The following is a 16,092-nucleotide window of genomic DNA, read 5'->3' on the forward strand; positions in this document are numbered from 1 at the left end:
GAGAAAAGAAGGTGAGTTGCTGTCCATGGTGATAGTTTTCAAAGTACATGTGTTGGAGTCATCTATTACTAACATAGTGTAATAGTAAAGTGATTTGATAAACTCAGTAACAAAGAATCTTATTAGGCAGTTGTGAGACACCTTCAACAAGAACTGTCTGACAGCTTCAAAAAGCGGTCTGAGTTGGCGGAATCCCTGGACGTCATGTCATATCACTGTGCCAAGTTAGAAGTTGAGGCACAGGATTTAAAGAGCAACTTACATCAACTCACAAGTCAGGTATGTGTGAAATTGAATGTGTCGACAGTTAATACATAGGATAAAGTGTTTTAGGATGCTCATTTTCATGGACAGGTTTCTTTTTTATTTTCATTACTAGTCATTTACTGTAATTTTATTAATCTTTAAGTGCACTTGTTTCTTAAACTCTGACTTTCATTCTGCCATTTGCATTATATATATATATACATATATATATATTTCGTATATTTGTACCCTTAGGAAAATGGAGAATTGTGCATCATTCTTCACACAGGTTGAGAGACTTCTTTTTCTATTGAACAATATTTTATTTCTTGATCCCTGTATTACCATGATGAGGCAAGCCAGATAAAATCAGAGGATAGTGTTTAATGGAATGTTCCAGAGAATTATCATTTCTCATCTTCACTTTTGTGAATGGCTATGGAGTTCTGTATATATTTATTTTGTGCATTTCAGAATAACTTGTGCAGAAAGTGTATTATACAAACCAGTTGAAGTTAGGCACTGCCTTCTTTTCATTTAAGATACATTGTAAAAGCATGGAGGCACTCAGATGGAGTATAACACGTACATCGAAAATAGAGAATTAAGCACATTATCTAGATAGTGCCTTTGGAGTTTTAAAAAGCTATTGAGATATAATTCACATATCATATAATTCACCCATTCCAAGTGTGTAGATCTGTATCTCTTAGTCTAGAGAGGTGTCACCTCTGACCACAGTCAATTTCAGAGCATTTCCATCAGCCCCCCAAAGAAACCCTGCATCCCTTAGCTACCTCCCAAGGCCCCTCCATCTCCCTCAGCCCCAGGCAACCCCCAGTCTAATATCCGTCTCTGGAGACATGCCTCTTCTGGGTGTTTTACAAAAATGGAATCATGCAGTATGCTCCTTTGGGATTAGCTTTTCTCATTTGACCTCATGTTTTTGCGGTTCATCCATGGTATAGCACGTATCAGTTCTTCCGTTTCTGTTGACTGTCAAACAATAAACAGTACGTGGCTATATTTATCCATTCATAAGTTGATGGAGATTTGGGTTGTTTCCACTTGGCAACTATTAATAATGCTGCTGTGAACATTGGTTTATACATTTCTGGATGGACATGTTTTTATTTTCCTGTGGTTGGATTTTATCCTGAGTTAACTGGCTGATTTCACCTCTTCTTGGCCTTTGCTCAGACTGTGCTTTCTGTCTTTACAGTTTGTTTTCTCTTGGGTAGTCCTCCATTTATTCAGACCTGGCGCCCAGTCTCTCCTCCTCCATGGAGCTTTCCTGACTCTCATCGAGCCTTTTCTCTTCAGCCCTGTTATGTAGTCTGTGAAGAACAATTTAGCCCTTAATTTTGCATTGTTGTCATTTTTTTCATGAGGGAGAATCTTATCTAGGTATACCTTGTTCTAACAGGGAATATTTATGGATATGCACAGCACTTGTCTTGCATAAATGGAAAACAGTTTAGTTTAACAACTGTTAGGACACAACTAAGTACTTCATCCCACGCCAGTTATTCTTTCTTGAAGATGTTTGTATAGTAAAACTTTTATTAAAATGTATTTTAAGCAACTCAATGTAAAATTGAAAGCGCTTAGTCTAATAGAGGAGAATTGTTCAATTAAATGCTCATCTTTCTCCCTGACTCTGGGAGAAAAGTGTAAATTTGCCTTCCTTCATTATGTAGGCAGAAGTGGGATTTACAGATTTCTAGCCTTTCACCAACTGTAAAGTTCTGGGAATAGCTTCTCTGATATCCGTACCTCGTAACCTTAATTGTCTCACCGGAGTACTGGCTAGACATTAACAGTTGTGAGAATGAATTGACTCAGAACTTTGATTTAGCAGCAGAGTTATATTTCCATGGCAGTGACTTCATCCTTCCTCTGAGGGTTGTGTAATGTTCTGTACCACTCCATCCAGGAGGTGCTATTTACACATTAACTGGTGGTCATTGTCCACTGAGTAGTACAGAGAGGAACGAAGTTGCAAATTACTGTAAGTGGAGAAAAGTACTAGAGTACTAGTTTGTTAGTGGAGTCAGTGAACATTTTTGAAGTCTGAACGTGTGTGTTCTAGGCCTCATGCTCCCCCTTACTGCCCCTTGCAACGATATGGAGAGTGAGTTCACTGTGATTGTGTAGAAGACCATTTTCGTTGGCATGCCCTCTGTCTGAAGTATCAGATTGCTTTGCAGATAAAATACAGCAACCGTAATAACGCCAATTACAAAGAGCTCTTAGTATCTGCCACGTCCTCTTCTAAATACATTATATATGCTGCTGCTGCTAAGTCGCTTCAGTCCTGTCCAACTCTGTGCAACCCCATAGACAGCAGCCCACTAGGCTCCTCTGTCCCTGGGATTCTCCAGGCAAGAATACTGGAGTGGGTTGCCATTTCCTTCTCCAATGCATGAAAGTGAAAAGTGAAAGTGAAGTCACTCAGTCGTGCCCGACTCTTAGCGACCCCATGGACTGGAGTCTACCAGGCTCCTCTGTCCATGGGATTTTCCAGACAAGAGTACTGGAGTGGGATGCCATTGCCTTCTCTGACATTATGTATAGTCCCCGATTTAATCTTCCCAGCATCCCACTGAGGTTGATGCTACCATTATCCCCATTTTATGGATGGAGAAACTGAGATACAGTAAGGTTAAGTAATTTGCCCCAGGACTCACAGCTCAGAACTGATGGAATTCGAACACAGGCCCATGGATTCTGGCTCCTATGTACCTACTGCCTCTCACACTAGTCCCTGAAGCATCTGGTTGTCACCAACAGTAGCGCTAGCTCTCAGAATCACTGGAAGAGCTGTGGTCATTCACAAATGTGGATGTTTAAAGTGATGGCTGATGTGGCGCTTAGAATAAAAAAAATATATATATATATATGTTTATCATCAGGTAATTTTCTGTCTTTCCCCATTTGGCCAGTTTATAAATTTGTGTACTTATTTGAGAAAATCTAATTTAAAGCCTGAATGATTTTGTGTTTGAGTGCTAAAGGGGAGGTCAGTAATGTACAAAGGGCAGACAATAAATATTTTCATTTTTTGGACTGTAAGGTATCTATGGTAACAACTCAACTCCGCTGTATGGCAGGAAAACAGCTGTAAACAATATGCAGATAAAAGAGACAGAAACTGACATTGGCAGATTCACTAGGTCATTAGTAATTAAAACAGTTGTTTTTTTCCCTTTTTTTTTTTTTCTTTCTTTTTAGGTGCAAGAAACACAGGATATATGTACAAAGGTCGTGAAATGTGCTGAAAAAACACAGGATCACATCCAAAAGTATGATTTAAAGCAGCACAGAAAACAACTTAAATATAAAGCAGATAAACAGTATAATATGAGAATTACATCAATAATGATAATAAAAAACATCATTGTGAAGCTGGGTAACATTTCAGCTTTGAGGTGTTTTGAGATGCATAATTTTCCCCCATTATTTTCATATTTTGCACATTATCCACAAGTGAAAGGTAAAAGTGTTAGTCACTGAGTCGTGTCCGACTCTTTACAACTCCATGGAGTATAGCCCACCAGGCTCCTCTGTCCATGGAATTCTCCAGGCAAGAATCCTGGAGTGGGTTGCCATTTCCTTGTCCAAGGGATCTTCCTGACTCGGGGATCGAACCTGGGTCTCCTGCATTGTCGGCAGATTCTTTACCGTCTGAGCCACCAGGGAAGCCAATTATCCACAAAACACAACTAGAAAAACAGTGCGGTTGCCAGATCATTTACTTTTCAAAATTCTAACAACCTATGTAATGGAACCTGCAGATGTTTGTTCAGAAACAGTGTGGTATTTTAAAAATACCTTTTAAAAGTCCCCGTGAAGGACTGCCGTGACAGTCCACTGGTTAAAACTATGCCTTCCATTGCAGAGGGTTTGATCCCTGTTTGGGGAGCTAAGATCCATGTGCCTCCCAGCCAAAAAACCAAAACATAAAACAGAAGCAATATGGCAGTAAATCAATAAAGACTTTAAAAATGGTCCACATTCAAAAAAATCTTTAAACAAAAAACCTTATGTGTGAGAATCATTGTTTTAAAATCTGCATTTTAGGCTTGAAATGGAAAATACCGAGTTACAAACTACAGTCAAAAAGCAAGCAGACAGAATCAAACAGCTTCAGGAAAACCTGTTAGGCATAAGATCGGTAGGTCAACCTCTTAATCTCTGTCATACTGATGAGGAAGAGTTTTAACGTTTTAATAGTAATACATAAGAATATTTTGGACAATGTGAAAAGTCTCATTGATTAAAAAGTTTATGGTATTTTTACTGATACTGCTTGCTACTAATAGCATAATTACTCTTTAGAGAAGAAATGGATTGAATTCATAAAATTAATGATTTTTGTAGTAAGATTTTAATTTAAAAGATTGTGACAATCCAGTCCAAAAGCAATATTTTCTATAGAAAATATTTTGTGTCTTCATTCCTCTGTCAATGAAATCAGGGTTTTTCCACTTTCTGGCTATTATTAATAATGCTGCCTGGAACATTGGTACACAAACATATGTTAGAGTCTAGAAATTTGAGTAATGATTTGATTGAGAATTCTGAGTATCTCATGTAATCCTAACCCTTCTGTGAGATTTTTGAGAATGAATCATTTTTAATATTGTAGCCTATTCTCTTCACCAGGAATGAATACTATGTCTGTATAGACAGTGTTTCTGAAAGAATGCATTTTTCCTTTGTTGGATTTTTTTTTTAAAGAGCTGGGGTATGCATGGGGATTTTTCAAAGATTACTTAAGTAAGATGATATTTACCCTGGAATATCTTGAACCACTGATGAAAATTATTTTAGAGCATCTTTAGAAAGTAAAATGTAAATATACCACACTTTAAAAAAATTTCACTAGCATTTAGTATTTTATGTGTCAGTTCAGTTGCTCAGTCGTGTCTGACTCTGTGACCCCATGGACTGCAGCACACCAGGCTTCTCTGTCCATCACCAACTCTCAGAGCTTGCTCAAACTCATGTACATCGAGTTGGTGATGCCATCCAACTATTTAACCTGTCGTCCGCTTCTCTTCCTGCCTTCAATCACGCCCAGCATCAGGGTCTTTTGCAATGTGTCAGTTCTTCGCATTGGAGCTACAGCTTCAGCATCAGTCTTTCCAATGAATATTCAGGACTGATTTCCTTTACGATTGACTGGTTTGATCTCCTTGCAGTCCAAGGGCCTCTCAAGAGTCTTCTCCAACACCACAATTGAAAAGAATGAATGCTTTGGTGCTCAGCTTTCTTGATGGTCCAAATTTCACATGCATCCATGACCACTGGAAAAACCATAGCTTTGACTAGACAGACCTTTGTCGGCAAAGTAATGTCTCTGCTTTTTAACATGCTGTCTAGGTTGATCATAGCTTTTCTCCCAAGGAGTGAGGGTCTTTTAGTTTCATGACAGCAGTCACCATCTGCAGTGATTTTGGGCCCAAGAAAATAAAATCTGTCACTGTTTTCATTGTTTCCCCATCTCTATGCCATGAAGTGATGGGATTGGATGCCATGATCTTCGTTTTTTGAATGCTGAGTTTTAAGCCAGATTTTTCACTTTCCTCTTTGCCTTTCATCAAGAAGCTCTTTAGGTCCTCTTTGCTTTCTGCCATAAGGGTGGTGTCATCTGCATATCTGAGGTTATTTATATTACTCCCAGATATCTTGATTCCAGCTTGTACTTCCTCCAGCCTGGCATTTCGCATGATGTACTCTGCATAGAAGTTAAATAAGCAGGTGACAATATACAGCCTTGATGCATCTTTTCCCAATTTGGAACCAGTCCATTGTCCCATGTTTGATTTTAACTGTTGCTTCTTGAGCTACATACAGGTTTCTGAGGAAGCAGGTAAGGTGGTCTGGCATTCCCATCTCTTAAAGAATTTCCACAGTTTGTTATGATCCACAAAGTCAAAGGCTTTGACAGTCAATAAATCAGAAGTAGATGTTTTTCTGTAATTCTCTTGCTTTGTCTATGATTCAACAGATGGATGTTGGCAATTTGGTCTCTAGTTCCTCTGCCTTTTCTAAATCCAACTTGTGCATCTGGAAGTTCTCATTTCACGTACTGTTGAAGCCTCACTGGAAGAATTTTGAGCATTACTTTACTAGCATGTGAGATGAGTGCAGTTGTGCAATTGGTTGAACATTCTTTGGCATTGCTTTTGAGATTGGAATGAAAACTGACCTTTTCCAATCCTGTGTCCACGGCTGAATTTTCCACATTTGCTGGCGTATTGAGTGCACCACTTTCAAAGCATCATCTATAGGATTTGAAATAACTCAATTGGAATTCCATCACCTCCACTAGCTTTATTTGTAGTGACACTTCCTAAGGCCCACTTGACTTTGCAATCCAGGATGTCTGGCTCTAGGTAAGTGATCACACTGTTACGGTTATCTGAGTCATGGAGATCTTTTTTGTATAGTCCTTCTGTGTATTCTTGCCACCTCTTCTTAATATCTTCTGCTTCCGTTAGGTCCAACAATTGCTGTCCTTTAATGTGCTCATCTTTGCGTGAAATGTTCCCTTGGTATCTCAAATTCTCTTGAATAGATCTCTAGTCTTTCCCATTCTATTGTTTCTCTTTATTTCTTTGCCTTGATCACTGAGGAAGGCTTTCTTATCTCTCCTTGCTATTCTTTGGAACTCTGCATTCAGATGATTGTATCTTTTCTTTTCTCCTTTGCCTTTAGCTTCTCTTCTTTTCTTAGCTATGTGTAAGTCCTCCTCAGACAACCATTTTGCCTTTCTGCATTTCTTTTTCTTGGGGATCGTCTTGATCACTGCCTCCTGTACAATGTCACAAACCTCCATCCACAGTTCTTCAGGCACTGTCTATCAGATCTAATCCCTTGAATCTGTTTGTCACTTCCACTATATAATCATAAGGGATTTGATTAAGGTCATACCTGAGTGGTCTAGTGATTTTCTGTACTTTGTTCAATTTAAGTCTGAATTTGGCAATAAGGAGCTCATGATCTGAGCCAGTCAGCTCCCGGTCTTTTTTTTTTTTTTTTTTTTTTTGCTGATTGTATAGAGCTTCTCCATCTTTGGCTGCAAAGAATATAATCAGTCAGACTTTGGTATTGACCACTTGGTGATGTCCATGTGTAGAGTCGTCTCTTGTGTTGTTGGAAGAGGGTGTTTTGGTATGACCAGTGCAGACTCTTGGAGGGCACAAACAAAGCCTTGTGTGCACCAGGAGCCAGGAAAAAGGAGCAGTGTCCCCACAAGAGACTGAGGCAGACTTGCCTGTGAGTGTCCAGGTGTCTCCTGCAGAGGGGTGGGTCGACAGCGGCCTGCTGGGGGTCAGGGGCACTGAATACAGCAGTGCATGAACAAGTCCTTTTGAAAGAGGTGGCCATTACTGTCATTGCCCCTACCATAGTTTGACCTCAGGCCAAATAACAGGGAGAGAACACAGGCCCACTCATCAACAAAAACTTGGATGAAAGATTTACTGAGCATGGCCCTGCCCATCAGAATAAGACCCCACAGTCAGTCTCTCCCATCAGGAAGCTTCTATAGGCCTCTATCCTTATCCCTCAGAGGGCAGACAGAATGAGAACCACAATCACAGAAAACTAACGAAACTGACCACATGGATCACGACCTTGTCTAACTCAATGAAACGATGAGCCATGCCATGTCGGGCCACCCAAGGTGGAAGGGTCGTTCTGGAGCACTCTGACACAGCATGGTCTGCTGGAGAAGGGCATTGCAAACCACTGGAGTATTATTGCCTTGAGAACCCCATGAACAGTATGAAAAGGCAAAAAAATAGGATACTGAAAGATGAACTCCCCAGGTTGATAGGTGCTCAATATGCTACTAGAGATCAGTGGAGAAATAACTCCAGAAAGAATGAAGAGAGGGAGCCAAAACGAAAACAACGCCCAGTTTTGGATGTGACTGGTGATGGAAGTAGAGTCCGAAGCTGTAAAGAACAATACTGCATGGGAACCTGGAATGTTACGTCTATGAACCAGGGTACATTGGAAGTGGTCAAACAGGAGATGGCAAGAGTGAACATTGACATTTTAGGAAAACTTCTCAAGCAGAGTTGGAAAAATATAAGAAACTCTACGTAGAAGAACTAAAAGTTAGAAAGTCATTGGAAAATAAGCTAGGCATGTAAGTCAAAACACAGAATCACAAAATAAATTTAGTTCGTTAATTTGTCTCTAAAGCCTAATTTTTATAGAGCCAGGTTCCTGAGATGAGTAGGAAGTGAAAGCTAACTAGATAGTCACTGCCAAAGGGGCCCTAAGTCAAACTAGTAATACTATATCCTTGTAAGTTTTCCTACACTATGTAAAATCATGGTTGTGAAATTGGGGGAAATGAACATGGGGGTGACTGGCAGGATAATTCACAGAGTGCCTAAAAATAACATGGTGACCTGACTCAGGGCGGGTGTGGAAGATGCAAAGGGCAGATCGCAGTACCTCCAGTGCCTAGTCCAGGTTTCCCTACTATCTGAAAGCAGAGCATTCCTAGGAAGCCTTTCATAAGCCAAAACATCATAAACCAAAGAAGCAGGGACCCGAGGACACGTTCTGCTCGTAGATGCATAAAATGAATATGCACGAGTAAAGTACAGGTGCTCCCACACAAGGTTCAGGGGTGTGGCGACTTGACGCTGAGAGGTGGGGTGTCACTCCCGGGGAAGGAGCTCGGTGGGGCCGGTCTCCCTGCTTGTGGAACAGGATGCCTCTCACTGTCAAAGCCTGCACTGAACATCGTTTCAGCTTTTTGCCTTTTTAAATGAAACCAAAAATCCTCTTCAGATTTTTTTTATTATTATGAAAAACAGGTGCCTATGTAGGCCCTTCATAGAAGTGAAGTAACATAAAATGAACTTTGGAAAAGCAAGGGATGCTTGAAATTGTTCCTGGGACTGTTTTAGCCCTTTTCAGTCTCTTCCAATGACTTTCTCATCCTACCCTCGAGATTGTGGCTCTAGGTGATTCCTCAGAGCCAAATGCTTAATTTTTCTGAGGTCATGAGTGAAACATTTATACTAGGGTGGTGAAAGAAAATACTTGAACGTGGCTTTGAGGGATGGGGTGTTTCTTCATCCCTGAACTCTTTCCTGGAGGCAGGTGTGTCCCAGAGGGCAGCAGATATCATTGTGAGGCCACATCCCTTTCTCTCTGACGCCCTTTCTCTCCTCTCCCAACTGTGACTTGTTAGTTGAGGAGCCCCAGACACATGTGTACTTCTTTAGAACATGTTTACAACTATCATTGTTTACAGGAGGTCTGCTCTGTGCTTTCAGTGTTCAGTTTAGTGGGACATTCCATTTACTATATGGCAACTTAAAAAATGCACATCATTTACGGAATCATGCTGTAAAGAGCAATATTGCACAGGAACCTTGAATGTTAGGTCCATGAATCAAGGCAAATTGGAAGTGGTCAAACAGGAGATGGCAAGAGTGAACATCGACATTCTAGGAATCAGCGAACTGAAATGGACTGGAATGGGTGAATTTAACTCAGATGACCACTATATCTACTACTGTGGGCAGGAATCCCTTAGAAGAAATGGAGTAGCCATCATGGTCAACTAAAGAGTCCGAAATGCAGTACTTGGATGCAATCTCAAAAACAACAGAATGATCTCTGTTCGTTTCCAAGGCAAACCATTCAATATCACAGTAATCCAAATCTATGCCCCAACCAGTAATGCTGAAGAAGCTGAACAGTTCTATGAAGACCTACAAGACGTTTTAGAACTAACACCCAAAAAAGATGTCCTTTTCATTTTAGGGGATGCAAAAAGAAGGAAGTCAAGAAACACCTGGAGTAACAGGCAAATTTGGCCTTGGAATACGGAACGAAGCAGGGCAAAACTAACAAGAGTTTTGCCAAGAGAACGCACTGGTCATAACACCCTCTTCCAACCATACAAGAGAAGACTCTACACATGGACATCACCAGATGGTCAACACCGAAATCAGATTGATTATATTCTTTGCAGCCAAAGATGGAGAAGCTCTGTACAGTCAGCAAAAACAAGACCAGGAGCTGACTGTAGCTCAGACCATGAACTCCTTATTGCCAAATTCAGACTTAAATTGAAGAAAGTAGGGAAAACCACCTGACCATTCAAGTATGACCTAAATCAAATCCCTTATGATTATACAGTGGAAGTGAGAAATAGATTTAAGGGACTAAATCTGATGGACAGAGTGCCTGATGAACTATGCACGGAGGTTCATGACACTGTACAGGAGACAGGGATCAAGACCATCCCCATGGAAAAGAAATGCAAAAAAGCAAAATGGCTGTCTGGCGAGGCCTTACAAATAGCTCTGAAAAGAGAAGTGAAAAGCAAAGGAGAAAAGGAAAGATATAAGCATCTGAATGCAGAGTTCCAAAGAATAGCAAGAAGAGATAAGAAAGCCTTCCTCAGCGATCAGTGCAAAGAAATAGAGGAAAACAACAGAATGGGAAAGACTAGAGATCTCTTCAAGAAAATTAGAGATACCAAGGGAACATTTCATGCAAAGATGGTCACAACAAAGGACAGACACGTATGGACCTAACAGAAGCAGAAGCTATTAAGAAGATGTGGCAAGAATACAGGGAAGAACTGTACAAAAAAGATCTTCACGACCCAGATAATCACGATAGTGTGATCACTCACCTAGAGCCAGACCTCCTGGAATGTGAAGTCAAGTGGGCCTTAGAAAGCGTCACTACGAACAAAGCTAGTGGAGGTGATGGAATTCCAATTGAGCTATTTCAAATCCTGAAAGATGATGCTGTGAAAGTGCTGCACTCAATATGCCAGCAAATTTGGAAAACTCAGTAGTGGCCACAGGACTGAAAAGATCAGTTTTCATTCCAATCCCAAAGAAAGGCAATGCAAGGAATGCTCAAACTACCGCACAATTGCACTCATCTCACACGCTAGTAAAGTAATGCTCAAAATTCTCCAAGCCAGGCTTCAGCAATATGTGAACCGTGAACTTCCAGATGTTCAAGCTGGTTTTAGAAAAGGCAGAGGAACCAGAGGTCAAATTACCAACCTATGCTGGATCATGGAAAAAGGAAGAGAGTTCCAAAAAAATATCTGCTTTATTGACTATGCCAAAGCCTTTGACTGTGTGGATCACAATAAACTGTGGAAAATTCTGAAAGGATTTAGAATAGGATGGGAATACCAGACCACCTGACCTGCCTCTTGAGAAACCTGTATGCAGGTCAGGAAGCAACAGTTAGAACTGGACATGGAAAAACAGACTGGTTCCAAACAGGAAAAGGAGTACGTCAAGGCTGTATATTGTTGAGATAGAGACAAAAGTGAGCTTCATTTAAAATTTTTTCATGTTTGCTTTAACTACAAATTTAGAAACATTCTACAATTGCTCAGAAAAATATTTCTTGTAAATCTCCTTGCTTCTCATGAGGAGGGTAGGAGTATAAGTCCTCCCCTTGAAACTTCAGGCTGAGGAAATGAAGTTCAACTGTAATTTCTGACCAGATTTATAGTTGAGATTACACTCATACTTTTTGTATATAGCAATTAACGATGAGAGCTCGGATAGAAGTAGGCTAAATAGTAAAGAGAGATCTTATTTGTGTTTTAAATTTTGTCCTAAATAACTCAAAATGTGGATAATTCATTGTGCTGACTCATTTTAATAAACCAGGTTTTATCAGGAAGAAACGAACATCCTTTTAAAACTAATCTCTTCAGTTTTGGCCTGCTTGATTCAACTAAAGATTTTCAAGTTTCCTGTCCTGTGTTTAAAAAATATCTATGCTTTATAAATTAACTATATCGACTGCTACAAATAGGAGTTTGATATTGATTTATTTTTGTTCACACATTTAAGACATATAATTTAAAACATTTATTAAATGCCACAAGCATTACTGAACTATGTAACAAGGTTTTACATATTCATTTTCTCTATGTTATAGTTAAAAATCTATATGTGTTTTCTTAATCTGAGGAAGTAGCTGGCATAGGACTCTAGACTCTTTTGTAGAATTGTAACTTTGACTACATCAATGACTCTCGTACCTTAAAAACAATGTTTCTTTTAAAAAAAACCTTCTGCACAGAACCATATTATATAAAAGAGACAAGTATAGAGTCATTTAGCTAAAGGAGTGGCCAGAGACCGTGCACCTGTGACTTCTCTGTTCCTCAACCCTTCAGTGACCCCCATGGGACCTTCCCCTTTTATGGGACATAGTTCAGAAACTAACACTTGTGAGAGAATCCTTCTCGCTAAACACCTTTAGAATTAAAACTTGCCGGTACATTGTTTTCTTGTGTATAATTTTCTCACCTTTCTATGTTTCGCTAAATGGAAAAGTTTAAAGAAAACTGCAGATGTGTTCTTCTTATTAATATTCGACTTCAAACTACTTCATTTGAACATGATCCTCACCTAGAAATCAAAATAAAGGTCTCGGAAGTACATATTTAGGGCAGGAGCTGTTAAGGGAGAAGATAGTGATCTTGTGCATCTTTACCAGGATTATGGGTCATTCCCTAATTCTCTGAAATTATGTGTACTCAATAGATTGGTATTTATTATAGTTTTTATCAGATTAAATAGCATTCCATATATATGTTCTCTGTTATCTAAAAGCAGAATAAGTAGGAATTCATTTTCTTTTATTTATGTGATTATTTTTCTACCTAAGTAATCTTCAAGTTAGGTCTAGTCTCAAAGTATTATTTAAATGTCACATGTAGGAAATTATATGTCATTCCTATGAAAATATCTCTTGTTTAACTTAAACATAATATTTGACTTATTTCAGATGCAGCAGGAGTTGGCAGGAGTATAACTAGAGAACTAGAAGAAGGTATGTTGCCAAAACGTATGAGTTAAACTTAGACATTGATTTCTGAAATACATGGTAAACAGTCAGTGGCGTCTCTTTCCATTGTTTGGATAACAGTTGCTATCTTAAATATTTTTTCTTACATATAGCTAATGAAAAATGTGAGCATGAGCAGTCATAGTGAAAAATTCCTTCTTCCTCATTTATTCACCATGTTCCATTGCTTGAAAAACAAGCCCAAAAGGTCTAGGTATTTCTTTTATTTCTGCTATTTCCTTCTTCTGCTGCCTCCATCCCTGTGGAACTATCCGCCTACACCCTGACACTATTCTCAGAATACGTGGACTTCATCAGCGTCCCAAGTGTCTGACAGTGGTTACGGTTAGGAACCCAGGCTGAAGCAGTCATGTTTGTGTAGCTGTCACTTGGTGGTGACGTTAAAACTCCTCTGTCGCTGACTTTGTCACCAGTTTATCTTTCACGCTCAGGAAAAGCTCCAAACACCCACCTCATTTGGGTCCTGCCAAAGTAGTTGCCCTCATCTCTTTACCACCCTCCTCTGCCCCTCAACTCTGCATCTAACCAGCCAGACTGTGTAGGATCCCACAGGTGTGCTTCCTCACCTCCGGTCTTTGTACATGTCTCTCCCCTCTACCTCTTGTACTTTCTCCTGTCCTTCAGATAGCTACTTACATATCACCTCCACCAAAAAGCTGGCAGTACTGACACAAGGCTGGCTGTCCCTTTTGAGTGCTCCTTGTGCCATCTTTTATATCTGTCTTAGTATTTATGACTCTGTATGGAAATCCGCTGTTCATGTGTTTTTCCAGCTTAGGGCATATCATTTTTCAGGGTGGACTGGGGCACCTTCATCTTGTAATTCCAGTGCTTGTCACAGCACCTTTGCACGTAGTTATCGAGTAAATGAAGAATGAGAAAACCAGAAGCCCTGATACTCAGCCACACGTGCGACCATGAGCGGATTATATAACTGTAATCTTGTTTTTTGTGTTGTGTCATCTATAGATATATTTCATTCTTCGGAACACTTGGAAAGGTCTCAGTTTTTTGTTTATTTTTTTCTTAACTAATACTTAGTTAACTCAAGTATTTTAGGTAAAGAATATAATTCTTTCCTTTTCTTTCCAGTTGATGCTGAATTTGCATCTAATTCCTTTAGAGTGTCTCCTTGAGGATCTACAGATGGGTCAAATGTATATGAGGACCTACTATGGAAAACATCACAAGAATATGTACAGACTTCGAAGAAAAAAGATGATTTGAATGATAAATAGTAAAAGTTTCCCTACGGGACTATTTACATGAAGTTTTCATTGTTTCCCATTAAACCTGATGAGAAATTCTTTATTAAAGGAAAATATTTTCATATTATGTGTGTATGATAACAATGTATATGGTATTTTAAGCGATGTTTCTCTGCCTCTAACTTAGCAGACTTAAAAGCCAGCACTGTTGAGTTTTCCATATTCAAAGTGATACTGTTAGTCACTCAGCCATGTCGACTCTTTGTGATCCCATGGACGAGCCCGCCAGGCTCCTCTGTCCATGGAATTCTCTAGGCAAGAATACTGGAGCAGGGAGCCATTCCCTTCTCCAGGGGATCTTCCAGAACCAGGGATCAAACCCAGGTCACCTGAATTGCAGGTGGATTCTTTACCATTTGAGCGGCCCTGTATGAACTCAAACCCTAATATCAGCTGTTTAAACAGCACCCAAACAACCAGACTTGTCATTAATATTTAGTGGTGTTGATGATAGCTTTTTTGTATTTTCCAGTTTTTATCCCTATATATAGACCTAAAGATTTAGATACTGCTGTTATGGCTACCATCAATGTTTTGATGTATTACAACTGTTAATAGTGGCATAAAACTTACTATATGTAACTGTAAACATGGATTCATGGGTCTTTCCTCATGGAGAAATAAGATTTGCCTGAGTTTTTGCCCTTGCAATGACTTAACTTTTTTAAAAAATTTATTTTTAATTAGAGGATAATTACTTTACAATATTGTGATGGTTTCTGCCATACATTGACTTGAATCGGCCATAGGTATGCATATGTCCCCCCCTTCTTGAACCTCCCTCTCACCTTCCTCCCCATTCCACCCTTCTAGGTTGTCACAAAGCACCAACTTTGGGTTCCCTGCATCATACAGCAAATTCCAAAAAGACACGTGTACCCCAGTGTTCACTGCAGCACTACTTACAATAGCTAGGACATGGAAGTAGCCTAGATGTCCATCAACAGATGAATGGACAAAGAAGCTGTATATTATTCAGCTATAAAAAGAAATGCATTTGAGTTGGTTTTAATTGACTTTTGATTTACTTTTGAAAACCGTGTTAAAATGAGAGAAAAGTTCCAAGCACCAGACAGACATTTTCGCAAAACTGCCCTATCTCCCATATATCCTCCTAAGGTACCATTTATATTTCTTAAATGTTTTTTGTTATAAGTGCCCCTCCTTCCCCAAGTCACCTGTTTTTGAGAAGATGCCTTTATCTCCTACTCCTTGGCATTTATTAAGTAGTATATCAACTCCCGGTTGTAGTCACCCCCTCAAATCACATTTCTTTGTGAACCTCTTCACGTGGTTGTTATTGTTCTGTCGCTCAGTCACGTCCATCTCTTTGCGACCCCATGGACTGCAACATGCCAGGCTTCCCTGTCCTTCACCATCTCCCGGAGTTTGCTCAAACTCAATGTCCATTTAGTCGAAGATGCCACCTAACTAGCTCATCCTCTGTCACCCCCTTCTCCTCCGGCCACAATCTTTCACAGCATCAGGGCCTTTTCCAGTAAGTCGGCTCTTCCCATCAAGTGGCCAAAGTATTGGAGCTTCAGCATCAGTCCTTCCAATGAATATTCAGGGTTGATCTCCTTTAGGATTGACTGGTTTGTTCCCCTTGCTGTCCAAGGGACTCTCAAGAGTCTTCTCCAGCACCATAGTTTGAAAGCATCAGTTCTTCAAC

General features: G+C 39.7%; 1 protein-coding gene across 5 annotated transcripts in view; it reads left to right on the top strand.

Moving 5' to 3' along the window:
* The window catches only part of LOC133258938 (ankyrin repeat domain-containing protein 26-like), a 70,646-nt gene extending 56,159 nt beyond the window's left edge, over positions 1-14,487 (top strand). For 4 of the 5 annotated variants that reach the window (XM_061435687.1, XM_061435684.1, XM_061435683.1 and 1 more), the window contains 5 exons: positions 127-279; positions 3,481-3,551; positions 4,330-4,423; positions 13,072-13,116; positions 14,245-14,487. In XM_061435687.1, the coding sequence (XP_061291671.1) occupies positions 127-279; positions 3,481-3,551; positions 4,330-4,423; positions 13,072-13,098 (345 nt within the window). In that variant the 3' untranslated portion in view covers positions 13,099-13,116; positions 14,245-14,487. Of the gene's footprint in view, positions 1-126; positions 280-3,480; positions 3,552-4,329; positions 4,424-13,071; positions 13,117-14,244 lie in introns of those variants that run through there. The other variant, XM_061435686.1, reaches the window with a different exon arrangement.
* Positions 14,488-16,092: the final 1,605 nt, after the last annotated feature.

The sequence above is a fragment of the Bos javanicus genome, chromosome 13, assembly GCF_032452875.1.
Source record: "Bos javanicus breed banteng chromosome 13, ARS-OSU_banteng_1.0, whole genome shotgun sequence".
NCBI lineage: Eukaryota > Metazoa > Chordata > Mammalia > Artiodactyla > Bovidae > Bos > Bos javanicus.